The 26,500-nt window shown below is 41.0% G+C and overlaps 4 protein-coding genes across 9 annotated transcripts; all 4 read right to left on the reverse strand.

The window, feature by feature from the left end:
• Positions 1-746: 746 nt before the first annotated feature.
• On the reverse strand, positions 747-7,070 carry oscp1b (organic solute carrier partner 1b). 2 transcript variants are annotated; one of them, XM_056444098.1, is made up of 11 exons: positions 6,894-7,070; positions 6,374-6,403; positions 5,616-5,770; positions 5,013-5,180; positions 4,482-4,562; positions 4,267-4,370; positions 3,445-3,573; positions 3,085-3,154; positions 2,707-2,846; positions 2,491-2,554; positions 747-1,718 (listed from the first exon to the last, which is right to left on the reverse strand). In XM_056444098.1, the coding sequence occupies exons 1-11, from the start codon at positions 7,003-7,005 to the stop codon at positions 1,599-1,601; spliced, it is 1,173 nt and encodes a 390-aa protein (XP_056300073.1). In that variant the 5' UTR covers positions 7,006-7,070; the 3' UTR covers positions 747-1,598. The 2 variants fall into 2 exon arrangements, with proteins under 2 accessions (XP_056300073.1, XP_056300074.1); XM_056444099.1 differs by lacking the exon at positions 6,374-6,403.
• Positions 7,071-7,392: 322 nt separating this feature from the next.
• Positions 7,393-10,089, reverse strand: LOC130187900 (cornifelin-like). Of its 2 annotated transcripts, none has more exons than XM_056405850.1 (4): positions 9,151-10,089; positions 8,271-8,420; positions 8,025-8,161; positions 7,393-7,845 (listed from the first exon to the last, which is right to left on the reverse strand). In XM_056405850.1, the coding sequence occupies exons 2-4, from the start codon at positions 8,380-8,382 to the stop codon at positions 7,747-7,749; spliced, it is 348 nt and encodes a 115-aa protein (XP_056261825.1). In that variant the 5' UTR covers positions 8,383-8,420; positions 9,151-10,089; the 3' UTR covers positions 7,393-7,746. The 2 variants fall into 2 exon arrangements, with proteins under 2 accessions (XP_056261825.1, XP_056261824.1); XM_056405849.1 differs by having other exon boundaries at positions 8,826-10,089.
• A 74-nt stretch (positions 10,090-10,163) lies between these two features.
• mrps15 (mitochondrial ribosomal protein S15) lies at positions 10,164-14,210 on the reverse strand. 2 transcript variants are annotated; one of them, XM_056405848.1, is made up of 8 exons: positions 13,984-14,210; positions 12,090-12,152; positions 11,919-11,994; positions 11,765-11,813; positions 11,583-11,667; positions 11,400-11,458; positions 10,723-10,914; positions 10,164-10,448 (listed from the first exon to the last, which is right to left on the reverse strand). In XM_056405848.1, the coding sequence occupies exons 1-8, from the start codon at positions 14,111-14,113 to the stop codon at positions 10,341-10,343; spliced, it is 762 nt and encodes a 253-aa protein (XP_056261823.1). In that variant the 5' UTR covers positions 14,114-14,210; the 3' UTR covers positions 10,164-10,340. The 2 variants fall into 2 exon arrangements, with proteins under 2 accessions (XP_056261823.1, XP_056261822.1); XM_056405847.1 differs by having other exon boundaries at positions 12,090-12,158.
• An 811-nt stretch (positions 14,211-15,021) lies between these two features.
• Positions 15,022-25,959, reverse strand: csf3r (colony stimulating factor 3 receptor (granulocyte)). Of its 3 annotated transcripts, none has more exons than XM_056445007.1 (17): positions 25,869-25,959; positions 24,122-24,216; positions 23,298-23,372; positions 22,812-23,105; positions 22,168-22,300; positions 21,876-22,042; positions 20,021-20,190; positions 19,299-19,449; positions 18,912-18,994; positions 18,583-18,790; positions 18,297-18,485; positions 18,001-18,102; positions 17,576-17,722; positions 17,350-17,490; positions 17,139-17,235; positions 16,980-17,058; positions 15,022-15,844 (listed from the first exon to the last, which is right to left on the reverse strand). In XM_056445007.1, the coding sequence occupies exons 3-17, from the start codon at positions 23,359-23,361 to the stop codon at positions 15,362-15,364; spliced, it is 2,508 nt and encodes an 835-aa protein (XP_056300982.1). In that variant the 5' UTR covers positions 23,362-23,372; positions 24,122-24,216; positions 25,869-25,959; the 3' UTR covers positions 15,022-15,361. The 3 variants fall into 3 exon arrangements, with proteins under 3 accessions (XP_056300982.1, XP_056300980.1, XP_056300981.1); XM_056445005.1 differs by having other exon boundaries at positions 22,812-23,108; XM_056445006.1 differs by lacking the exons at positions 24,122-24,216; positions 25,869-25,959 and having other exon boundaries at positions 22,812-23,108; positions 23,298-24,087.
• Positions 25,960-26,500: the final 541 nt, after the last annotated feature.

Below are 26,500 nucleotides of genomic sequence, written 5' to 3' on the forward strand. Positions count from 1 at the left end.
GCTTAACTCCAGTGAACAGTCACGCAGGGATGACTGGCATAAGCTCTGGTTTGTTTGTTTTGCAGGTAGGTTGTATCCTCGGGGCACAGAGTGTTTCTTGTCTCTCCTTTGCCAAGATTATTTGGAAGGCCTCACCAGAATCTTCCTCCCCCGGATGAGATCACAGAAATGTCTCAGCATGTCTTTCCCGCATGGTATGCACCATGTTCGTTCGTGCACGCATGTGTATGTATATATGTGTGTGTGTGTGTGTATACAAATACAAGGGTAGTTTACTGGAATAGTGCAGACTGTCTCACTTCTCACTTTGACCCATCTGCAGTCAGACTACACACACATATATTGCAATTGTCAATGTAGGCTTGTGGACGGGAGTCTAATTGGGGATTACATTCAAGCACATTGCTTTTATAACGTTCTGGTTTGGTGGTAGTTATAGCTGAATATAATCAATCATACATTTGTTCTTATATATTTCAGTAAACCCTCATACAGCAAGTGAATTTGTGAAAAAACTACTTTTTAAATGAGTTTTTATCAAACACAGCATGACTGCATACTAGTATGCAACGTGGTGTGTGTGTGAGAGTCACTTTGGACAGACCAGACACAGAACATGTTTTTTTAAATAAAGGTCAGACAGCCCCCCCTATTGTTGGAGCTTTTAAACTGCAACAAGCTGTTCCAAGGTCCATGCCATTATTAACACTCGCTTTAGTCCCAAAACAAAATAAATCATCCATATGTGTGTAAAAAACAACTTTTTTCATGTATTTATTAAAAATCTTACATACCACATTTAACAATTTACAGACTTTTGCAATATGTATACAAATAAAATACATTTGAATAAATAAATTATGCAATAAACATATCTACATCCATCATAATAACATATCAATGAGTTCATTTCTGGGTCATCCGTCAAAACTATTGACATCACAGGATATTGAGAAAAGACGTACAAGTTGGTCCTCATACTGTTTTAAGGAAGTACAGTGTGACCCAACACAAACATATTTCTTAACAAAATAAAGATTTGAAAGAGCACTTGGGTTTCCATCGATCGCCCCACACTATCATAATATGTTTTCTTAAAATACAGCAGTAGTAGCAAATTCCCTTTTCATATTGTAACATGGAATCACAATCAACTACAACTTAGATGTATAAATGAACATTTAAGATACATTCAATTGTGTAAAATATGTATTTTGTGTGCTGGAGCGCAGTCCAACTCCAAAAAGACAGTTTTCCAATTCACATACACATGTTTAACACACTGACATCAGCCCACTGAAACACTGAAACATCAGATTAAAGTGTCTTACAGCTCAAAGATGGGCTCCCCACATTATTTGCAACTTAAATATGCAAATTTGGAGTAAGCAGTTGGTCATTTAACAATCAATGGAAACACTGACTCACATCTGCATTTTAAAAAGCACCCAAAGAAGAAGGATTTCTAACCGTGTGAGGTTTGTGCAGTGTGTGTGTGTGTGTGTGTGGCTACAAACAGCAGACTGGTCCTCAGTTGAACGTACTGTTGCCGATCCATTGTGCCCCACCCCCTGGGCATTTCTGAGAGAGTGATGATGTCACAGCCCGTCCATCATGGCCAGAAGGTCATCTCCTTTGCTGCTGGAACTGGGAGATTGATCCCCGGAGTCTGTGAACTCCCCCATGATCTTGGCCAGCTCTGCATTGGCCTGCTGGTCCTGAAAGACAACATCCCCCCCGTTCAGACCTGGTGTTAACATGCATCTTTGAGGACCTAATCACACGTGGACATCCGTCCATCACAGTGCCACAGTGGTCATCACAAGGACTTACACCTCAAAGCCTCCAATATCTGATCTACAAATCGATCATTAAGATAAGTAGCAATTGACCCTGCTTCCAATCATACGTGTTAATTATCGAGGGTAAACGACTACAATATTCCTTTCCATGATTTGTCTGTCCCAGAGAAACGTTTTAGTTCTGAGATAAAAAAACTAAACAAATAAACTTGAATCCTTCTGTGATGTATCCAATCAGAGGAAAGCAGATGGTCCAAAATTAAACTAACATCAAAGAGGGTTAATATGAGGATTAGTGTTTGGCCTATTGAGGGGACACAAGAGATGGAGGGGAGGCTCCATGAACTCTGGCCCACACAAGCTCCATCACTGGCCGAGTTAACAAACCGGACGGCATTTCCGGGGAGTGACGTCTTGTGAGTTTTCTATAATCATACGCTCCTGTCGCACATCTCCCAACAGGGAGTAGTTGATCACAATCAATCCAGCTTGTCTGAGATCCCTTGGTGCCCCCTAAGGCCTACATGTCAGGGATAAATAAATAAATAGTGTGTGTTTTGAGAAGCTTATTTTTAGAGTATTGTAGTCTGCACTTTCCCTTTGACGACAGTATTTTGTCACCAAAGTTTCACTTCACAAATACTGGACTTGTAAAAACAGGTTGTGGGGACAGAGGACTATGCTTTACCTTCGTAGCTTGGATGTTTATGACTCCATATAAGAGGTCATCTGGTCTTGATATTAATGCCTCTCTGTGATAAAAAAAAAAAAAAAAGCAGTCACAATGTTAGTTTTGATTGATTCAAAAAAGTTAAACAATAACATTTCTGTAGAACTTTCATATGATCAAGTACCATACAGCACATTGACGGAACAAACAAAAAGAAAAGAAAAGAAGACTCACTCTTCTTCCTCGTCGGTGGAAAAGAGGTTGACTCGAAAGCCGCTCTCTGCGTTTCCCAGCGTCTGAACCTCTAACCCTCCCATCAACCTGGCCAACAGGTTCAACTCCTCTTTGGCGAGTGGATTGGGAGCAACGTTGACCTGTTGATACACAGTGGCTCGTTTACTTCGGTATATCGGTGCTGAACCTGAACGCTGAGAGACTTCAACTGATAAATGTGCCTCTGTCAGCAGAGTATAGGTCTGGACCGGCGTCACTGCTCATGCTATGTACTGTGGACACGTAAAGGGTTAATTAAACAAAGTCAGAAACACTGTTAAAGATATAACTTGATAACAATCATGAATGTCTACAGTGCCGAGAGAGAAGCTGTTTCACCTTTGTGTGCTGAGAAGAGTTTTTAGATGTTCCTGACATGTGGGTTTCCACTGGGCGGCTCACACTGTACCTGGAGGATAAGATGCAGATGAGAGCATGAACACTTCACTGCAACAAAGATGATCCGTCTACTACATTTATTTCAGGTGTTAACAACGTTATAACATGAAATTATGCCAAATCGAACCACTCCATTTAAATATCTAGGACTCTCAAGCATGATTCCACCATTATGTTCAGTTGCCTTTGACTTAGTACTTTGAAATATTTCCCAAACCATCATCGACTCACTGTCCTTGCATTAATACAGGATCACCGAGTCCAGATCACGCACATCTTCGGTACTTTGCAGCGTCTTACATGTTTGTGCCTAGTTTGGTGACCCGGTCTCCAAATATCTCGAACGATCCCTCCCGGAGAGCAGCGGTGTAGTTTCCTCCGTGACTGAACTGCCGCCTGGTCACCTCTTCACCGCTGCAGCTAAACATCCTGGAATTACCAGAGAGAAAAATACATTTAATAATATGGACAAACGTGCTTTCAATACTTTTTCTATGCATGGCATTTTTGTTAAATATATTTTCCTGTGATGGAAGAAGTTCCTTGAAGTGGAATCCTAAAGACCTCTGTTGTTTCATACTTTAAAAGCACAGCGTTGAAGCACGGATGTTCTACACGTCAGCTCGTTTCTTCAACGTATCAAAAAGGTATCAATGTGCACATACAATCCTGAAAGGTCCCCCCACATTTTTGTAGTTACATTTTTATGTCTTTTACTATTTTAAAGTCCAAGTGCCATATAAATACTGTGAAGGCACTGAAACGCTTAATTCCATGAAAACAAGTTCTTGTAAAAACCCAAAATACAAGTATGGACCTTGAAATGAGCATGTCTAGTTCAAACTATTTCATGCTGAACATACAACGCTCTAAAATTAGAATGTAAATTCTTGTTCCACAAAACCTCTGTAATGGCATTAGCTGCAGATAAGCCTACTTAACCTAAGATTACAGTCTCCTAGTTAAGATCAGCAAGCACATGAAAGACGTGAAGGAAAAAGTCAACATTAAGAGCGGATATTTTAGGATCCAAGGCACTTGTTTCATCTCAGTCCTCACCATCATTCTTCAGAGTGAACACATTGTTTTGGTCTGAGTGCAAACAGCCAGAGGAAGTGCTACCTTATCAAACCTGGGACTTGTGTTCCATAAGGCACCGGACCACTGGTGGGAAGTACAAAGCGGCCATTAGAATTCTGCACTTTATCCTTGAGGAAAATAGACACCTGGCAGAGAAGAAAAGGTAGAAACAGACTTGTGAGGAAAAGAAAGAAAAAACAAAGACAACGGAATATTATTCGGTATATTTACTCTGTGTGATTGAAACGTGGACTTACTCTTATATGCATGTCTTGGAAGAAGATGAGGAGAGTTTGTCTGATCAGCTGGAATTCTCCACTAGACAGGGTTGTGTACATCTTTAAAAACAAAAACAAAACTATTTAATAACACAAACAATACAAAAATATAACATGTGGAATCAGCCTGTAGCTTGATGTATGCGATTACAATCCAAATAGTTTGACATTCTAGTAGTATATCACCCGGAAATATTGAAATAGGAAAGTACCCATTTTAATTGATCGCATGATTTGTTGACATTGATACTAGTTTTTTTCATAGGACTATGACACTTCTAACATTTGTTATTTCCTCATTTTGACATTTTTGTACAAAATGAAATAAGAAAACAAAACTTTTTGTATAATCAGTATACTCGGCCCAGTTCGGAGGCCTTTTATGCTTTTCACCCGTTATAAAATTAGACCTTTAAAAAAAAAAAAGAAGAAGAACTCTGCAAGCCACGTGTAATGTTGCGAAGCGAAGGCCTGTTGTCGATAACAAATGTGAGGCGTGGCATTGTGTACCTCTACGAGCTGCCGGTAGGTCTCATCCACCTGGCTGAGAATGCTGGGAGTGTCTTTCACAAAGTCTTTGATCGCATCCATGTGGTTGAAGGAGACGAGAAGGATGTCCTTCGGCCGGGGACAGAGGAGCACCTGGTACTTGAAAGCCATGGTCATCAAGTCATAGAGCTGTGAGCACACACACACACACACACACAAACATACACACAATGCCACTGTTGTAAAATATACAGCAGATGGAGCCACATACAGTCTTTAAGATATGACTCAATCTGTACTTCAGTTATATATTTTGTTGTTGTTCCATGCCTCAAGGCAACAAATTATACAATATTTGCAAACTTGGGGTATGAATACAAAGCAGTGATTAATATGTATATTTGTCTAATATAGATCTGTACTCTGCTTGACTCTAAATGTAGTGTATATACTGAAGAGGCATCAACTGGCATCACTGTGCTGTTGGTGAGAAGGTGATTAATGTGTAGATAAGCTTGGAGTACTGAAGTGAAAATACTAATTAGACCCCAAAAAAGATGGAACAGGACAAATTCAACATGTGCATGATGCAAAGGATGGCTTCATCTGTACATGAAGACTCACCTTGTCCATGCTGGCTTGATTCAGTCTCATTATTGAGGCATGGGCGAGCCTGTCGAACACAGTCCGCAGGGCTTTTTTGGAGTAAAGCTCCTGTGGCTTGAAAAGCTCTTCGAGGAACTTTTTGTTGAACATGGTGGTGATGATGTCATTCATAACTATTCAGGCAAACAATAAAACAACAACAGTCCAGTTAACTGAGGTTAGGCATATGCACTTTCTACACAGTAGGCTCAGAAGCAGGCAGCATTGTCTACTATATGTTGGCCAACACCATTTCATCCTAAGCGTATCCCAACAGCTCTAATGAAGCAGCAGCTTGGAAAGCCATCAGCGTATGCCCTACTTGGTAAAGCAGCAGGGCAATTCCCAGGTTGTGTTCTCACTCTCCTCAGAAATGTTTCATTTAATGGGATTACATCCATCAATCAGCTATTAAGAATATCCAACAAGCTTTTTATTTGGCTCAAGGGGGAGGCAAAGGTGATAAAAAAAGATAAATGAAAGCGCAGAAAGACAGTGTGGAGACACCAGACGAGTGTCTTGATAAATGCAGTATAACCAAATCCAATGTACTAGTTTTCTGGGGCAAGAGAGACACTTAATGATTGTGTCAGGGCATGTAGTTCATGTTGCTGCGAGGTCGGTTGAAAATTGCATCTGTTGTTTTATTTCTCACACACTAGTCAGTCTAAGGCAAAGCGGAGCGAAGAGCTACTAATGCATCAGCGCATGGTTATGCTGAAGCTCTGCAATAATACCTCTCCTTCTGTCATCCTCTATCCAGCCAGCTATTGTGGACATTTTGTGATGTGAAAAGAGATAGATTCATTAAATTATGTTATGAAAACCAGATTTCTCAAACGACAAATGACTCAAAACTTGAACAATGTTGTTGTCAACCCCAGTTAAATATAGACTAACATTCTTAGTGGAACAGCAGATGTATTGACCATGGAGTAATTGGAGTCAGCTAACCTACACATGTTAATATACTTAAAATGACAGTTCCCCTAATGCAACAGCAACCGGTGTCTATGCGAGTTATGATTTTCTTATCAAAAATATGTGAATATAAGACAACCAGCTTACACATTATCGTTAACTCTTGACCCGGTTTCATGTATATACTTTGTATTGACTTTCTATGAATTTTGATTCCTAATTCACCAAAAAGCAAACAATTGACGTGCGCGGTTACCGCAATGCAACGTGAATGTTTCACTGCAGGGTGACATTCGTGTTGTCAGGATGGCTGCTAAACTAGTTAGCTAACGTTACCTTTCTTGGCTTTGTCAGCGGGGATGTTCTGAGCTCGAAGCCGTTGGTCCAGGATGTACAGCATTTCTCCACCGAGATTAATGAACAGCAGAGGCAGAGTTCGGGAGGACATGATGGTATCTGGATGGGTTAAATCTCTCCAGATTAGTCGGCAGCAGCCAGCGGTCGGAGCTAGCTAGAATGCTAGTTTGGTTCAGCTTCTTCTGGTTGCCAGGCCACGAAGCAAACAGCCAATCAGCGCATTGGGATTTATGACGTAGACCCAAGACGAGCCAGAGCCGTAAAAAGAGAGTCGAGTAAACTTGATTGTTACGTACACTTCACAAAGTTCCGGTACTTGGTTGGCAATTTGTATGCCTATAGGCTATAGGTATTGGTAGAAATCAGTATAAAAAGATAAACATCATTGAGATTTTCGATAATTAGGAGTCAATAAATGAATCAATTTACAATATTCAAGGAGAGCAACAAAAAAGGGAAAAGGGGTCACACACCACACACTTTTGGAACCACTGTCTTGACCAACATAAGTCAGAACATATATCTTTATTGACAGGGTTGTACAAAATGGCCCATGTTTAAATGTAATTAGTCATGAGTGATTGAATAATGCAGTTTATTTACAGTAATGCAGATCCGTACAAGCACTTTGTCATGTAGTTAGACAGACACACATCAGGCTACAGCTAAAATATTACAATTGATGAACTCAAACACATTGTTCATTAGCCCTTCCTTATTTGCATCGAGCATGAAAGCCAGGCCCGCTATAAGAACAAACTATCTATCTCCACATCATCACCAAAAGGAAAACACTGTATAATGTGGGCCAGAATCCTTTGTCTTCTTATGATTACATTTCTCCATTCCTGATGTGGATTTCTCGCGCCATCCTGCACAGCTCGCACCACCCGCAGAAAAAGGTCATCAAGGCATCATTGGTTATTGTTCCCTGAGGTAAAATAAAGAAAGAAATTGCAACAAAATCAAAACTGGGAACACCAGCCCTCTATGAGGTAATGCACTTGCAGGTTCTGAATGCAGGTTATTGAAAACACGAGAACCACGGCACCACCCGAAACACGAGCAAGGGTCTGGTAGAGAGTTGCGATACATATACGAGTCACTTACTTGAATACCATAGGTCAGTCTCATATGAGTCCTCAGGGCGGCCGTGCCTCCTGGCACACAACCCAAGCAGCAGCTTTCTCCATACTTATTCGCCGTGTAGCAGCTCAATACAGCCGGGAAGAAGCAACCGAGAGCACCTGCACGACCACAGTGTGTTTCATTGGGAAAGAGCAAAATAAAGCATGAGGTTGGGTCCTATGGATATGGACGAAAATGTCAGATGTCAGCATTCTGACAGGTACTCACAGACAAAACAGTCAGAGCTGCAGGAGCACAGGCCTGTGCTCCACTCTCCTGTTTGGACGTTGGTCCCATAGCTGCCTGCGCCTGGCTGGTTGGTGACCACTGGGTTCGACATTACTCTCTATTACTGGATCTGATTCTTGATTGTGAAGCCTGTGAGAACACAGTCAGCGGTGAGTATTGGAACAGGGCAACACGCTGCTGGAGAAATGACATTGATCACTCTTTCCATGTGCCACAATTGCTTTTTACGTATTTTTTTTTTTTTTTACATGCAAGATTTATTTCCATGTCATGTCAGTTTGAGTTTAGAAAAAAAATCAAAAAGGTAAAAGTAAATATATTAGTGCATGTGTTATTCATACACTACAGCTCAAATCAGCATTCATGGATCAACCCGCACAACACATGAAACACATATTTCATAGACTTCTTCCTTAACACAGAATGAGACATTACAGTCTGCGGGTTTTGAGAACTCTGAAAGTGATTCATTAATTGATTAATTAATACATTGATACATATTTCACATGGGTTCCTAATTAGAAGCATACTCACATTGGAAAATGCTTCAACAGCTCAGTGAGTTATGATGCTCAGAACATATTTAGCTTTGGTATTTGAGTTTCAAACTTGAAATACTTTTCTTGAAAAAAAAAGAATGATACGAGAGGGTTCGCCGTCTGTGCTACTTCACTACAAAAGAACACGTGCCAGCCTGGGCTATCGGGTATTGCTGCTGCCAGAATGAGTGCATTAGGTATGCAGAAGTCCTAAAGTTGAAAAATGTGTAAACGTGGTTTATTAGCCACAGTTGAACTTCCTTAAGTCAATTCTTAAGTGGATCCACTGCGAGAGGAACACTAAAAAAGGTGTCACTTACCAGAAGAGTGTGTTGGTGTGAAGTCCTCTTGCTCGAACTGACAAGATGCACACCACACAGGAAGCTGTGAAATACCGGTGTGCAGACTCACTGCTGTTTCTGAGGATGACAACGATCTCCGGTCTCAAAAGCACGGCAGCGGTTCTCGTAAAGCCTCTGGTTGAGGGTGTAATCACAAGGACGTGCAGCTCTAGAGGCGAAGCCTTCGACTGAAACGGGTTTCCAATCTCACGTTAGATCAGCACAGTTCAGTCGATACTTTCGCACCGTGCCGTCATACGGCGACCACAAACACATTCTGTCCCCGTCGTCACAGAGTGTACGCCGTCAATCCTATTCGATGTCACCACTGCAGTTTGCAAAAAGAAGGGATGGGTTTACTCAAGACTTGAACCACCACACAACTTCCTGCAGCCGCAAAAAGGTTCCGATTGACTAAAATGTTCAAATGGATTTGGACAAAATAAGAGACACATTGCAATAATAATAATAACATCTCTCTGGCAGTCAGCCAACATGTTTACCTTGTAAGCTTCTGAAATGCCTTCGTTATTTAAGCAATTTTGTGTTAAGGCTAGTTCAGTCGATGCAGACTGTTGGTATGACGTGAACTCACATTCTGCACAATGCCTGCAGAAACAGGCCACGCCAGTTCGGAAACAGGGAGAAGTATAACGATTTGAATTGTGTATTATTTCACATTCTGCAATCACTTGTTGGTAACATACCTCAGTGATGTATTGGTTTGATAAATGTTGAAGCAACAGGAATTTTGCCTTTGACAGCTGATGGAAAAATACTAGAGATGTGATTGACCCATAAAGAGAAAATAGAGGAAAGCACGTTTTCCTCAATACTCTGGTTATTTTAGTCCTCTACTTTACTTAATTAAAGTAAATTGAGTGGAAACCTTATTTGTTTTGTTCACATAAACCCAATATAATTTAAAAAAAACAAACGAATGGACAGTCTTATTATTCATCACAGATACATTTACAAAGAAAATCTGAATACAACTTTCTGGAATATTTTATTTCCACCATGAAAGCAAAATAAAATAACATTGTATGATGGTCACACATGAATAAGTGAGCTATTTATCCACATGCCACATATCTGAAGGTGTTAAAGTAAATGATGTGAACGCAAGCATGTCGAATCGATCGTGGTAATATACCGCATGTTGTCTTTTATTGGCTCTCAGCGGCTTGGGCCTTGGCTGCCTCGATGTAGGAGAGGGCTCGACTCTGCTTCAACAGCCTCTGCTCTTCTTTCTGCTTCTGCACTGCCTTGAAGACCTGAGGAAAGACACGTGTATGATGAAGTGTGAGTGGAGGCACAAAACAACACCTTCCACATGTTAGTCTGTTAAATGAGTGTACACATAGAGTTGAGTAAAGCTCTCAGACACAACAGGCACTCGTTTCCCCCGCGTGGGATGACCCTCGTCAAGTGTTTGAGCTCTTTAGGTGTGAATCAATTGAGACAATTAAAAAAAATAGAAACACATTTGGATCAAAGGTCGAACATAGAGTAGATGCGACCAGAACAACGGGGTCTTTTGTGTGCTACCTTAATGCATAAGGCCTTCTTGGCCACCCAGCGGCGTGTGGCCCGTCTGTAGTAGTCTGGAGGGAAAGTGTAGGTGATGCCCAGCTGCTCGCATACTTTCTCAAAGGCATCGTAGTTAACCAGCCGGAGGTTTTTCAAAAGCTTTTTCCGACGGTCAATAGCCATGAGCATCCGCCTCTTGTTAGCTTTGTCCTGGAATCAAATAGCACGTAAAAAGAATGAGAATTACAGATGGGATTCAAACCGGCTAATATGGGGGGACATGGGAACACCAATAGAAGCTCAGTGCAAACACGCATCCGCTTATAGAATCTTAATTACAAAAGAAACAGAGCAGCAGCTACAACCTCTCCAATCCGTGTCAATTTTTTAGCAACAATGTTTGATGTATGATGTAACGTGGAAATTTCCAACCATGACCGTGCTAAGCATGTTCTTATTTGATGTGGGGGAGTACACAGGATATCCTGAAGTACATGCATGCTTCAAACCAGAGCAAGGCAGAGGAAATGTGAAACGGCACATCCATACGTCAGAGGTCGCTTGGTGCGAGTAAAGTGGTGTATGATATGACACGTCATCCAAGACCTTCATAAAAAAGCTGTTGACAGAACAAGTGGAGCTGTCGGGGAGAAACGTGCTGCTTGACTGCTGCCGCCTGTTGGCCCTTCACTCACCTTGTGGTGTTTGTGCAAGTGCTCCTGAAAGTTTCTGATTCTCGCAGTCAAAATAGCCACTGAGGAGAGAGAAGAATATAACGGGGACTGAATCCATATACAGGACAAAAGAAGAAGAAAAAAAACAGACTTACGCACTTGAGTTGAGAACAATATCTACAACACTGAAAGAGCACAACTCACCCCTGACTTCCACTGAGCTGCGGTCATTCTCGTTCCTCTGGACTTTGGCAACCAACTGTTCCTTTTTCAGCTTCAGCTTTTCACTCTGGAGACGTGAACACAGACGACATGTTTACGGAAAACTCGAGACCGCGGTAAAGTCAAATATGACGCAGGCGATCTGAGGGAACGCGAGAACTCACATGATTCGCCAACTCCAGAGACAAGAGTCGTTTGACAATATCATCTGTCCTATTAACAGAAAAATGCACGCGTGTTGGAATAAATAATAATTAATTGTGAATATACAATATATTTTTGCTCAAGAGTCCATGTACATTATGAATGCGTGTTTACGTTTGAGCGAGGGGCACAGCTGCATAGTCCATCTTCAGCATCGTGGGAGTAAGATCACTGAGCTGGCTCACGGGGCCTGCAACCAAAAATAAAATAATTAAAAGGTTTGGATGAAAAGCAAGCATCAAAAAAACGTACAAAATCCGGTGCGGTGACAACACAGTCTCATACCTTTCTTTGTTTTCTTTGCAACCCGAGCATAATGTCTCACTGGTGGTGGAACAGCAAAGCCGCCTGCAGCTGAGGAGAGAGAGGGATTGATGGAGGGAGTGACTTAAACATACACTTGAACTTACAAAAAACAACTTAGACGGAGACATTGTAGTTTATTAGAGCCCAGAAGAGGTTCAACAGTTGTTCCTTGAACAACAGCTGAAACAAAACCTGCAATGTGATCCAACGTTGCAGGACAAAAGGAAAACATGGCGTTTGTCAGACACGCAACAAACTCAGGAGAGGACCACTGGTTTCCCGCCAAAGCTGACTGGGAAACTTCCCATTAATCTAAAGATACTAGAGAACTGAAAAAAGACATATGTGACGCAGTTTCAATACAAATGCATGTTGTGACCTTCCCAAAGCGGCTTTGTGTGTCAAGACTTCTCAAAATCTGTCATGAGACTGCCATCTATTTCCAATGAGTGTAGCTATATGATACGGTAGAAATACAGGAAAATAAATAGGCCATTAACACCTACATGTGCCTATTTTTTTAAGGTGATAATGCCCTTAGAAATGTCCTGAAAATAATCTTATCCAACATTTGATATCATAGCAAAAAGATGGAATTAATTTAATTCTTATCCGAATCCAGAATCGAGTAACACTTTATTACTCCTCCTGCATGCGAGGAAAATGTTCTGCTAGAGACCAAATGGAACATGTTTGGTCTCCAACATGCCACCGAGTACGCCTAGCGTGCCGTCTCCATTGCATTGAGAGATTTTGTTGATGTTCTGCTGCGACAGGAAAGACAGGATGATGAAGCAATCAAGAATAAGATGCACGATTTGAAGAGCACAACCGAGATAATCGGTGTAAGCACGGCCATCCCTCACCCCAGACGAAACACTACCTATCAGATGGAGAGAGGAAAGTGGTTTTCAAGATCTAAATCATCAAAACACCAAATGATGTCATTTTCCGCAAAACACTGACTGAAGTTAAAGACAGGCGTACAGCTAACATGATGGTGCATGATGGTCTCTCAGTGCTTTCTGTGCATTAGAACATTTAAGAGAAGGGTTTTTTAATGCTGGTGGAGAACAGGGGGGTATATTGGGCTAAGAATATTTAGCAACCGGTCTGCACATCCTCTCTCAGCCTGACGGTTAGTTTCGACATGCTTCTGTTGATGCGGTACGTCTACCTTTGACAGGTTGCCTGACTTTAGACGCTCGCTTTTATTTGTTACTTTAGAAACATTAACCGGCAGATCATAGTGGGCATTTAAAAAAATATATTTAACCTACCCTCACTGATATGAATGAAGGTAGAACACATGCTTTTTGTCTAGGTGTGTAAAATAAACTGTCAACGGAGTGTAAATGTAAACACTCTAATAATAGGCTATTATTCTAATATGTTTCAAGGATTTTAAGCAGCGCGTGATGTCATTTTATGAGCCAGCTTGTACAAATTGTCAATGCATTTTTATTTAATATCCGGATTTAATGTAAATTGATGCATGACTTCCTTCTCATCGTCGTCGGTTGGTTTTGTTGTAACATGTTGGGTTGACTGACTGTACGTTCGAACTGGAAACGTAACAATGCAGACTTTATAATAAAACTTAAAAATCATTAATACGCGTTTTCGACCACTTCAGCTCGTTAAAGGCGCTCACGGATGTAACCGTGATATAGAAAACGATTCAACTTAACGACGAGGTTGTGGTTGGCAACCCACACGATTGTTGTTGTTGTTGCACCTCTTATTTCCGGGTAAAGCTTCCGCTGCACGTGACCCACTTCACCGATAAAGGTATTGACAGACGGGTGACGTCAGCGTTAGACCCTGTGAACGACCAGGTGCACCGGGTTCGCCAGCTGTCGCGCGCACTTACCGCAGCCGCCTTTCGGTCCCGTTAAAAACGTCGAGCTGCATGTCCAGGGTTTCACGGACACAGCGACGCTTTCCCGCAAAACATCGACTGACGACTTCAGAACAGCTCGCAGAGCAATGTTTGTGAACATGGTCGTGAGGATAGCTCACCAGGCTGAAGATAAACCCCGCTAAAAGAATGAAAATGTGACAGTTTATCACACTCGACCCCTAGATGAGGTTCGCCATTTTGACTAGACCACACTAGCTGAAGGAGGAGTGGGTAATATCTTCCCTAGGCTAAGCTAACAATCACAGAACACATCGAACACACGAAGTGAAATAATGTTGGTTTCTGTAATGAAAAACACGAGTTAACCGAGTCAGGTTGTCGTTGTTCCACTTCTGCTTTCTTTTAGCATTAAATAAAGGTTGATTCATAACTAAATCATTATATTTAGTGTATTTGAGAAGGTTTTTAAGAAGAGATGATAAACATAAAATAGCAAAAGAGAGAGGAGCTAAATCCAATAAAAATACAATATAATTATTAGCAGAATAGGAGTCGTTTAACAAGTCTTATATTTCAATCCCTAGATTTATATCCAATGTTTATCAACTTTTCATTTTATATCCATTACCTCCAACGTAAACAACTAAATGTAAACAGTGTGGGTTTGTTTTACTGACATTTTGGAGTGAATAAATAGTAGTCAAATAATTATGAGTCTCACTTCACCCCAAAAATGTATCCCAATTAAATAAAAATGTATATATAATAGATATAATCTCTTGCAAAACAACATGTCATTATCATTGTGTTTATGTTGATTAAAAAATACTCCAATTAGTTTTCACTGTAGTAATGTTTATAAGGACCTATTTTTCATTTTAAAAACGGCTGTTTTATTGTGTGAGAAGAACTAACTGTCAATCAGTTATTCCTGGAAATGACTGCTTCCATTTAAAATCATATCCATTAGCTCTATAGGGAACAACTTTTTGTTGGCATACACAGTTGGTAAATGCTAAAGGTATTGTGATGAACGATCAATAAACATTTACAGTTACATTATTTTATTCAAAGAAATTATTTTAACTGCACACAAAATTCATTTGGAGAATGTTGATATAAACCTCCCACAATCATCCCAACAAAATAAAATGATTCTCTGGTATAAAAAAAAGAAAGTCTATCTGTTTAAGAGGTGACATATCTACAAAGTGTGGTACAAACAAATAATGGACATGTTAATCATTATATAGCAAAGTGATTTTTGCATTAAATCTTCTATGCATTTACAGCTATGTGCTGAATCAACTTATCACAATTGGCTCATTACAAACTCAGAACTACATGATCATCATGTTAAGCAGCTACTTTTATCATCAACAAAGTTCTACTCGTCAATTTCAGTTTGCTTCAAGGATAATGCTCGAAGAAAAGGAAAGTCATCGCACAGAAGGCCTGGATCCGCCCCTTTTTCAGGTACACAATCATGGGAAGGTCCAAAAAAACATTGCTCACTCTGCATCCCAACACTTCCCATATTATGGTAGCACTTTGGACTGAAGGACTCTTCAGTCTCCAAGAGGGGCTGTGTGGACTCAGACCGCAGGTACACACGCAGGTCTTCAGGTGAAGGGCTGCTGCATGGACCAGAGAAGATCACAGTAGCATACGGAACAGAGTCGCTGATGGAGCCAGAGTAGCCAGGGGTGAATGGTGAACCACAAATGGACTCTCCCAGGTCACTGGTGTCCTCTGAACTGCTTGACCACGGGTCATCATCCTCTTTACTGAGTTTCACAGGGAGGTCCAGGAAGCTCAGGTGGGATAGGTACATTGGATTGGGCTCCTCGTCCAAGGAAAGATGGGAACCCTGCAAAAGGAAAATAAATAAGGCTGGAAATTTGACAAGTATCACTTAAATATATACACTACCGTTCAAAAGTTTGGGATCACCCAGACAATTTCGTGTCTTCCATGAAAAATCACACTTTTATTTATCAAATGAATATAAAATATAGTCAAGACATTGACAAGGTTAGAAATAATGATTAATATTTGAAATATTAATTTTGTTCTACAAACTTCAAGCTCAAAGGAAGTTGTATAGCTTATATCACCAGCATAACTGTTTTCAGCTGTGCTAACATAATTACACGGGTTTTCTAATCAGACATTAGTCTTCTAAGGCGATTAGCAAACACAATGTACCATTAGAACACTGGAGTGATAGTTGCTGTAAAAGGGCCTCTATACACCTATGGAGATATTTTATTAGAAACCAGACACTTCCACCTAGAATAGTCATTTACCACATTAACAATGTAGAGAGTGTATTTCTGATTTATTTAATGTTATCTTTATTGAAAAAACAGTGCTTTTCTTTGAAAAATAAAGTCATTTCTAAGTGATCCCAAACTTTTGAACGGTAGTGTACATACTGTACATAAATATATGTTACTTAAAGGAGAATTTGTCTGTTTTTTGCGCGCATGGGTAATTTTGAACAAGCTTTAAATGACGCACTGAAATATAAATATAAATATTACGGTGAATGTAGTTTTCTGGTTTACACCTTCTGCACACGTGGAGCAATGTTATAATTCAATTGGAGTTGTGTTTTTGGCCACCTGCTGAGTCCAATGTTCCCTCTCCTTTTAGCTTTGTTCTGGTCTCCAACTCCTCAGGGAAGTATCCGTCTCTTTAGCTGCTAAATGCAGCAATATGTTCACCAGTTATTTGCCAATTTTGCTTGTCCGTCTGTTGTTTGGTGATGGGCATATAGTGCAAAAAGGATTTATCGCAGCCTTTTTGCCCCAAAACAGCTGCACGCTGCAGCTGGTTGTTGGAGTGAGGAGAGCACTGACGGAATGTGCGACTTGTAAAACCTGCGAGTTGGTGATAATTATCTGTGGGTTCATCATTTTGAGCAATTCCATTAACATTGCACAAATTCATTGATTCATTGTTAATATAAAATATTGTTGTTGAAAGTAAATTGTCTGCACCTGGGTAGATTCTGATGTCCATCTCCTGATGCTGCTATTAGCCGGATCTGGAACAGCTGGCCAGAAACGCCCCTTCAGTCTGAGAAAGAAAGAAGAATGTTTTATAGAATAAATGACAGCACAGCTTCACAGCTTAAGTCAGTGTGGCGTGGAGCTGACCTTTTGTTGTTGGAGAACGAAGTCATGGCCACGAAGATAATCATCAATAACAAGCCAACGACAGACACAGGTACAATCACAACAACAGCCACTGTATCTGAGAGGACAGAAACAGACACTCGGGATGAACTCTCTGCTGTGGGAATACACACTGTCTCGGTCTCTCTGTCTTGCCTCCAGAAAGCCACGGCAAAATAATAATAATACCAACCGAAGGAATCAATTTCGAAATGAATTGTTGACCCGTTCAGGCTCCCACCAAACGTGCTGACCATCATGAAAGCTTCATACAGAGACCCAATGTTGAGGTCTCTCAGGACCACTCTCCTCTCTTCCAGGTCGGCATTCACAACTGAAAGAAGTGTCAGACATCAGATTAGGCATCAAGTAAATGAAAAAAATGTTTGAGGAGAGTTAGATTAAGATCGTTAACCTACTCTTAATGGGTCCCTTCGTATCACAGTAGAAGACTTGGTAGTTCTGGATAATTCCGTTCCTTTGCTTTAAGGGTATTTCATCCCAAGTGAGCTCAACATGCGACTTCCAGATCTTTTTAATTTGTAGTTTTGGAACCATGGATGGAGCTTAAAAAACCAAAAAAATTGTAATTATTATTACAGCGAGAATGAGCGATTATGCTCATGATATAAAAACCTTCAGGCCAGCAAAAATGTTTTTTAAAATTTCTATCCACAAGAGGGCATTATTACATCATGGATTAGCTCTTTCTAATAGATTGCACTGTTTTTGTTTAATCATGTGGCAACCTCTTTTCTCACTTCTTCAAAGTTGATGCAGCCTGACTCTCACATCCCCCCCGCCTGCTCTCTGTGTGATCCTCTTTGTGTCTTTGGTGACTTACCCTTTTGTCTCGAGTAGGCATTAACAGTCTGAGGAAGGCCTATCCCATCCTTAAACCTTGGATACACAGAGATCCCATAGGGCTTGTAGGGCTCAAAGCTGCCTATTGATGAGAGTGAAGAGGTTACGGGGTATCAGTGCCCATAAGCTCCTAACAGTGTGTACACGAAAAACAATACATTGTATAGGCGAGGATTCTCGGGGCAAAGGATAAACACTAGATTAAGAAATTAAAATAAGCATAAATTGAAGGTACATGGATCCTAAAACCTGCAATACAAAAACTATAAAACATACCTGTTATAACAAGGAGAGTGTGGTTCCTGGAAGTTAATTCAAACTGGGTGAAAAAGAGGCCCGTCTGTAACAAAGGACTCCATTCCACCACAAAACCAGTGAGACTGGAAGACAGAAGGCTTCTCCACTGGACCAGCAGGGATCCGTCATCCTGAGGAATCACTGTGACGTCGGATATCACAGCACGAGCTGCACACACAAAACACATCACACACCTTGTGGCAAAATGTAGGACACTATCATATTGGAGACACTTACTAAACCAGTTTAAGGTGGTCAATTCTACCTTTAGGGAGGTAAATCCGCACTTCAGTGGGGGAGGATATCCCTTCTGCATTAACAGCACTCAGGTACACCTTCTTTGCTCTCCCTGGAAGCTGGAACGTACAGTAATTCCCCATGGTAGAGCACACCTTTCCATTTTCACCTGGCAGCTTTTTCACCGACACAATGTATGACACATTTTGGCCGTTGGCGCGGAATTGTTTTGATGGCTGGACAAAAAGCGAGAGGGCATTTTGAAGGCAGACCACACACACACACACACACACCAAGAGCTGTAACAGAAAATACATCAGCCTGTGACAGGTGTCGAGCAACATGGGATGTGCGTACCTTCCAAAACAAGAGTACGTTGAGTTGTTTGTTTGTGTGATCCCCTGATACCCTCATCCACGAGTCTAGGCGTCCAGTGGGAGCTGGGGAAAAAAAGACGGCTGTCAGCTTTGTGGTTCGTCAGAAACCTGAACTTCTCTCCTCACTCTTTCAAAAGCAAAAAAAACTTTCCTCTATAAGACAGGTGGCTGTGGACTATGGATTCACTGCCTGAGTGTGTGGCAGAACTCAATACATCAATTCAGCCTGTGCTATAGAGCAAAGCAATGGGAGATGCAGACATGGCATTAGCATATATTGAAAAGAGCAGGAAATGGAAGAAAAGCCCATAGATTGGAACATGTTAGAGTGACTGATTGTGTCACCGTGAATTGATCTGAGTCCTACCGCTCTCCAAGGTGACTCCAGACTGGCTGCTGCTCCATTCACTCCAGGGGCTCTGCTGGTATCTGACTCGAATCTGGGCGAGATACCGAGTCCCGTGGAGGAGACGACACTGGTCCACGGATTTCGATGGTTTAATCTGGTTCACCGGGATCTGTTGTGTGTTTGAGTTTAAGTTTATTTCATTTACGTAGCACTTTTAAAGCAAACAGGTTTCGCACCAAAACAAAGCCAGAGAATAAAAGTGCGTCTTAAAAGTATCAACAGACTGTCGAACGGTCTGCAGCAGCTTTTTTTCCAGAGCCAAGGAGTCGCTGCAGAAAGAAGTCTTGTCCTTGGCCTTTTTCATCCATAAATGGGGCTCAGCCCACAGGGTGGGTCTGAGGGGTTTGATGGTCGGAAGATTCTGAGCTATCGGTAGAGGCGTGACCATGAGGAGATGTGTTGACAATTAGAAGGATATTGATGTTTATCCTGAAATGAACCGGGAGCTATTTTAAGGATGCAAGGATAAAGGTGAGCTGGTCTTGCTTCTTGGACTTTGTTAACAACCGGGCAGCAGCTAAGGGACATGTTAGTCTGAGAAATGCCCAGATAGAGGGAGTCCTCCCTGGATGATAGTATGGGTTTGTCCCATGACTCCGGGCCCGCATTTTTATGAACTCAAAGTCCATTTCAAAAGGTAAAGTGAAGTTTATTTTGACACTGGAATGATATTGACTCACGGGTTGTCCCCTCCGTTGGCTGCTGTCAGCGGTCGTAAGTCGGACTTCGAGGTTCAGCTTAAGGTTACTCATCCAGACCTGCTGCTGAGATAAGCTCCAGCTCAGCTTGAGGCAGCCATACCTTTTAGGCACAGCTTGAATCTTCAGAATCGTCGGTCGGTCTAATTTAGCTGTGACAAAACAGTCAACAAAGTAAAAGCTTTGATTAAGATGTCCTTTGTTTTTCATATTTCCTCACAATTATTTTGTTTTTCCTAAAGTGTGCAGAAAAAGTTCATGTAATCATCTGTCACAGAGCTATGCATCAGCTTTTCCCAACAACATTTTTTAGAGATCCAGAGGGTCCTTTAACAACACTTAAGACAGTGGTCGCCAACCCGTCGATCGCGATCGACCGGTCGATCTCGGAGACGTTCCCTGTCGATCTCCAAAATAAAATGAAAATAAAATCAGAAACACATTGTTCCTCGTTCTCGAACATTTTCTGAAGTGTCTTCTGAAACGTTTTCTTCCTGACTGGAAGATCGACGTCAGAAAAGATCTCCACCTGATTTTAATGAACGCCTGAAAGCGGGTTCTCTGACAGCCGTGTTGTCAGCTGTGCTCCCCGAAAGAGGGGAGCGTACCACAAGTGAGGCGCAGGGGAAATGCAGAAAGACCTTTATTCATAACTTTACATATTACACAAGTTCAAAGTACAAGGACATACAACTACGTCATCAATAAATAAATGTTGTAATGCCTGTACCTTAGTGTAAATGTTTACGTTACGGCATTTACAGGTTACGCCTGCGCATGCGCAACTGCCGAGATTATTGGCGATTTGCCAGGTTTTACCTCCGTGAGATCGGCTTTTCTGCTTTTGTCCTTCAAAACAAAAGCTCAACATTGAGCTTTTTTTCTTGTCTGATGGAGCAATCTGGTTTACTTGAAAGTGATTGCAATTATATTTATTCTATTATTTGAAAAAGCACAGATGCAGGAGTCACAAATGGTGATTCTCATATTTATTATTATTATAATTATTTAAATTTGAGGATGTCTTTAGAGCTGATGTGAATGTATTCACCAACGGGCTGACTTCAGAACCAGTCCCAGATGATAAAACTTTCATGAATACCACATTTGCCCCGAAAAACTCGTCAGTGAAGTTGAGAAAATCACCAAATCAAAGACCAGGAGCTGGATTACTGACAGCAGCTCACAGACGGCCTCAGACTGTCTGTCTGTGCTTATGAACTAACTACAAGCTCACAGACAGAGTTCAGTCACAGCCATGCACTGACTGGAGTCACATGACTTGATGGCATTATGATGAGAGCTGAACTTACATGAGTTGCACTGACTGATCATGTTGTCAGTGTCGTGTTGTAATGTAAATAAATACAACATTTATATTGGTAGTTCATCCAGCTGCTCATTGAAATGTGTTTTTTCTTGTTCATATTGTGTGTGGTGAACAAATATCTTACTTTTTATATTGCACTTAAATTCTGTGTTCCTGATCTCATCAATTTGAAAGCTGGACCAATGTGTTTTGATTTCATTCAATTAGAATTAGGCCAAATAAAAAGCCTCAAGTCATAAGTCCAGTCTGGACCGTCGTTTTCTCTCAACGCCTCAATAGGTAGATCTTGCCGGTCATGAAGGTGGAGGTCAGTGATCTTGGGCTCAAAAAGGTTGGTGACCACTGACTTAAGAGGTACTTCCAGAATCCTAGAAGCCTCTTCTAACCATATAAAAATACATAAAAAATATATATTCCACCTACTGCAACATCTCCAGTAGGATACACTCCGACAATAGAAACAATCAAATAGTGTTCCACTACATGCATATCTTCTATATTTCTCACCTGAACTGACAGGTTCCAAAATGATAGGTGCTGATGTTGCTTCTCCGAGTTCATTCACTGCCTTCACATATATCTCCACATCTGAGAAGAGGACAAAGCCAAAGCGAGGGATGATGTAACGGTGGAGTCCTGGGAGCAGCTCATAAGTGTGGTTCTCGTTCGAATCCCTGAAAGGAAATTATAATTTGGGAAACGCAGACATATTTCGATACTAAACATTCCTGACATTGAATGGTGTTTGCTCTCTGGTAATTCTATTCCTGGTTGATGGCATTCGTGGGCAGAATATTACCGTATCGCGGTGTGGAGGGTGTACTTCGTGTGCAGGTGGGTTTCCTGCTGCCCAGGGTTCCAGCTGCAGGTCAGGGTGTTCGGGGTGGTGAGGTTTGTCTGACAGCTGAGGTTCTGTGGCGCTTCTGGTGGATCTATAGGGGAGAAACAAGATGAAGGTTATGAAGTTGTTACATGAGGTTTTGGGCAGATACAAGTTACACAATACCTTTAAGTTAATTAATGTGTTTAATGTTAAAGTTTGACTCTCTATTTCTCATTTAAAGTCCTCCTTACTTAACCCTCCTGTCGCCTTCGGGTCATTTTGACCCGATTCAATGTTTAATGTCCGTGTTCTTTCGGGAGTCAACAAACAAACATAAAGTACCTCACACTTAAACTTGGAAAACAATATTAATTCTAATAATTTTCTGGAGATTTTAATAGCTGGGGTCATATTGACCTCAAGGGTAAAATATGTTAGTAAATATAAAGGTAACAGGAGGGTTAAACATTGAATCGGGTCAAATTGACCCGAAGGCAACAGAAGGGTTAAAACACATTTCAACCAAGTATTCACTTTATCTTCTGGTTTTCACCGGTGGAACATGAACAGGCCGTTCGTTTGATTATTTAATTTACTGTAAAGGTTTAAATGGTTCTCACATCCAGCTCTGATCTCCACTCCGTCCACGACTTGATAAGTCGAGGTCCGGACACAGCAGGTGAGGAACTCCCTGGTGTGATTGAAGTTCGGTATAACAACCTCAGACACCCGGCTGCTCTCATTCCCCACAGCGCTGCTGGGGAGGAAACGATCTCCAAGGCGCCACGCGATATGAACAGCTCGTCCAATCACCAGAGGGCAGTCGTCTCTGATGACACAGGTGGCGGTGACAGGTGACCCCAAAAGCACCACTGAGCTGGAAGTCTGGATCTTTGCACACGGCTGTATGTCATCTTCTAGCAATGAGGATGAAAAGGAATTTTGAGATGTTGATAAGGAATCTTAATTGTGAATGCACAGCTTCATATGCAGTTTGGAAGACTATGAGAGGCAGGAAAGAAAGGTGTCAAAATAATCATCCCTGCAATGGCTGGATAGGTATTTCCATTTAGATTTGCTTCTTTATTCTAAGAGCTAACACTCACCGCTTCTCGCTCCATTCACAAGCGCCACCAGCACGACAATCACTGACATCGATGTGGATATCATGACATTAAAACCTGTTGGGCAGTTCAATTTACATGCATCATTCCTCAATTACAGACGTTCATGTCCTATCAACACAATATTTGAAATGCCGTTCCTTCTGAGCGACTCCGTCGGTGCATTGAGGGAGGTATTGACAGTGATAACGCCCGTCGCTTCAGAGGACATAATCGACGTGGTATTTCAAGTGTTTGGCACTGCAAGGATCCCCATTATGCATAATATGAAAAAATAATAAATGGACAGATAGAGAATTCATCCAGTGCTTTTACAATGTAATAGTTGAGAGAGAATGCTGTGCTGCCTGTGTAAGACAAATGGCACACTCGTGAATATAAAAATCCACATTTATGACAGCTGGAGTCCACTTTCCTGTAAAAATATTACGCGAAAGATGTGACATTCCAGCTGTGATGAAATGAAATGTAAATACTCTGTCAGCAGAATAAATAACTCTCCTTTTACACCATTTGATTAGAGGGATGAAACTCCTACAAGCATGCAGAAAGACTTTGATTGTCAGTTGTTAGAAAGTAAACAGCCTTGTTGAGAATGCGCTCACTAGCTGATTGCTCATGAATCATGAACAGAAGTTAGGGGGCCTGTAAGCCAAGCAGATGGGAGAACTTCCCCACAAATTAACTGTGATAGTAAGTCAACAACATGGTTCTTAAATTTGAGAATCAGGTGGGACATCAGCTTAAAAGCGCAGGTGTTAAGAAGCCAAAATACAATTTGAGGAGTGTGTTTTTTAAATACTCACCATTACACAATCACACAACGTTAAAATTCTACTAAACTCTGGGAGCTGGTTCACAAAGCAACACCAACGAGGAAAGACATGCTGTTACTGCATTTCTGTGGGAGGAACGACAAAGCAGTTATTCATCTGGAATCACGTGGAAACAATTAGTTTCACTGTTTGTATCAATCACAGAAAGCTCACATAAATGTTTCCATGATAAATGAAAGGCACGTATTAATTTACATGTAAAACCCCATGTCACACAGCATCCATCCAGAAACTTACATCCAGCTGTTTAGAGTTGTGAAAGCAAAGATTTCACATGTAATACATACATTCACAAATGATGTATCCACACACATCACAGACATGTGGTTTTTAGACATTTTTTTCAGTAAGTTATGAAGAAAATAGTGACATTAAACTTGTACTTTCTACCAAAGAAACTTATTGAGATGATTTGTTTTTAGATTTCCATTAAACCCGCTTCCAAGTACTTCTGGTCGATAACAACTCTCTACCTTCGGGCAGAAACGTGTAGACTGTCAATTTCGTCGATAAATTATTGCTTTAATAATTTGTAACTATCACTCAAACTCACATTCAGATCGCCTCCCTCAGTGCCCAAAAACATACTTATTGGAACATTTCACGTTAAAGCGGTGTGCGAGAAATTGATTTTCTCCCTGTTTCTTATCAGCCGTGTGCATAAAGGCCTATATTTTCCTTTTTTTGAATTTCTGTTTACTACTCATAGGTAATTGCCTTTGGCTCTGACAAAAGGCGGTCGAGATAAAGAGATGAAGAGCGAGAGAAAACAGACGTGACATTAAATCTGGAATGTATTTTGTCAACAATCACAATTTGATACGTGACAGCATAAAATGAAACATGATATTTTAGGTGTGTTGTGCAGTGAGTCATGCCACTGTGGAGGGGTTTGCATTTCGCTGTAGCCAACATATGCTTCCCTTCCCGTTGCTGTTGGGGGTTACAAAACGCCCACAATCAGGATTTGGCAATATCCTCGGCACATGTGCAATGACAAACTTGCCACTATTTCCCGTTTTTTCTCACACGAAGTATTGTGCTTTAAGAGGGCGTTGGTACATGTTATTGTTTTTGTATTTAGACACCTATAGAACAGTTCCTTCAAGACATGGTGAGCTTTAGTGTCAGCAGATGTAAAAGTCCAAGAAGCTAAAAAGGAGGAATTTAATCTCTTTCACTTCCCTTTTTTTAATGGATGTCCAGAACATGTGTTTTCCTTAACTTAACACGCTAATGTTCATTTCACAGCAACACTGTGGCCATTTGAAAGAATACCACACATCCTTTTTTTAAATCTTAAAACTCTTTAATACATTTAATGAGTTCCTCTAATTGAAAGGCGCCGTCTTATCTTAGAATTCCTCTTTAAATCCTCAATAACTGAAGATCCTCGATATCTGTAGTTTTCATGTTTGTTAAAAACTTTCTGGTGTTATTTGACAGGAAACTACAAAGGATGATATAAAAGACATAAGTACAATACAGTGCAGGCAAAGAAACAAATGAATCAGATTAAGATTGTTAATTAAATTAAGTTAAGCACTTTGTAAAAAAAATGGACCAGAATGCAACTCTTTAGCGTAAACCTGCATCACTCAGGAATAAGTTCCATGAAGTTTCCCTTTTCAATCTGGCACAAGTGTCAAAATGAAAGCAGCGGCAAATCGCTTGATGTGAAGATAAAGGAGAGCCATCAGAGAGGCTTGCCACTCACCACACAGCCGCTGCAGCAGACCCAGAAAGACGAGATGCTCTCATCAGCCCTGATAGCACGAGATGAAACAGCGTGGCTCAGAGCAGCTCAGACTGGAGGACATGTGTGTGTTCGCCAAGCAGAAGCAGCATCCTTGTTTTGAATTTGTGAAACTTCACTATTTTTCCAGGAGGAAACACATGACTGAGGGGTGGGGTGTGTGTGTGTGTGTGTGTGTGTGTGTGTGTGTGTGTGTGTGTGTGTGTGTGTGTGGGGGGGGGGGGGTTATGGGTAGAAAAATAGGGTGTTTCAAGCTGGGGTGTTCTAGAGACAGAATAGTTCATTTATGTTTGATTTCCCAGGATAATCCCATTGACATCTCACATCCTGACTGCGGCATGAAGGTTTTACACATAAATGCACAAATACCAGACTCGAACACAACGTAAGGAATTTCACATAAAATAGTAACAGACAAAAAAAAGCAAATTATTCAGAAGTATGAGTACATCCAGTTTTCAAATGGTACTGAATTCTTTATTTTTATTTTTGCATGTTTACAAAATAATCTAGTCTCAAATGACTCTTTATCTCAGACCAAAAATGCATGAAACTCATAAATACATTTTTTACAGTATAACGTTTGTATTTTT

This window comes from Pseudoliparis swirei, chromosome 22 (assembly GCF_029220125.1).
Source record: "Pseudoliparis swirei isolate HS2019 ecotype Mariana Trench chromosome 22, NWPU_hadal_v1, whole genome shotgun sequence".
In the NCBI taxonomy this organism is placed as follows: domain Eukaryota; kingdom Metazoa; phylum Chordata; class Actinopteri; order Perciformes; family Liparidae; genus Pseudoliparis; species Pseudoliparis swirei.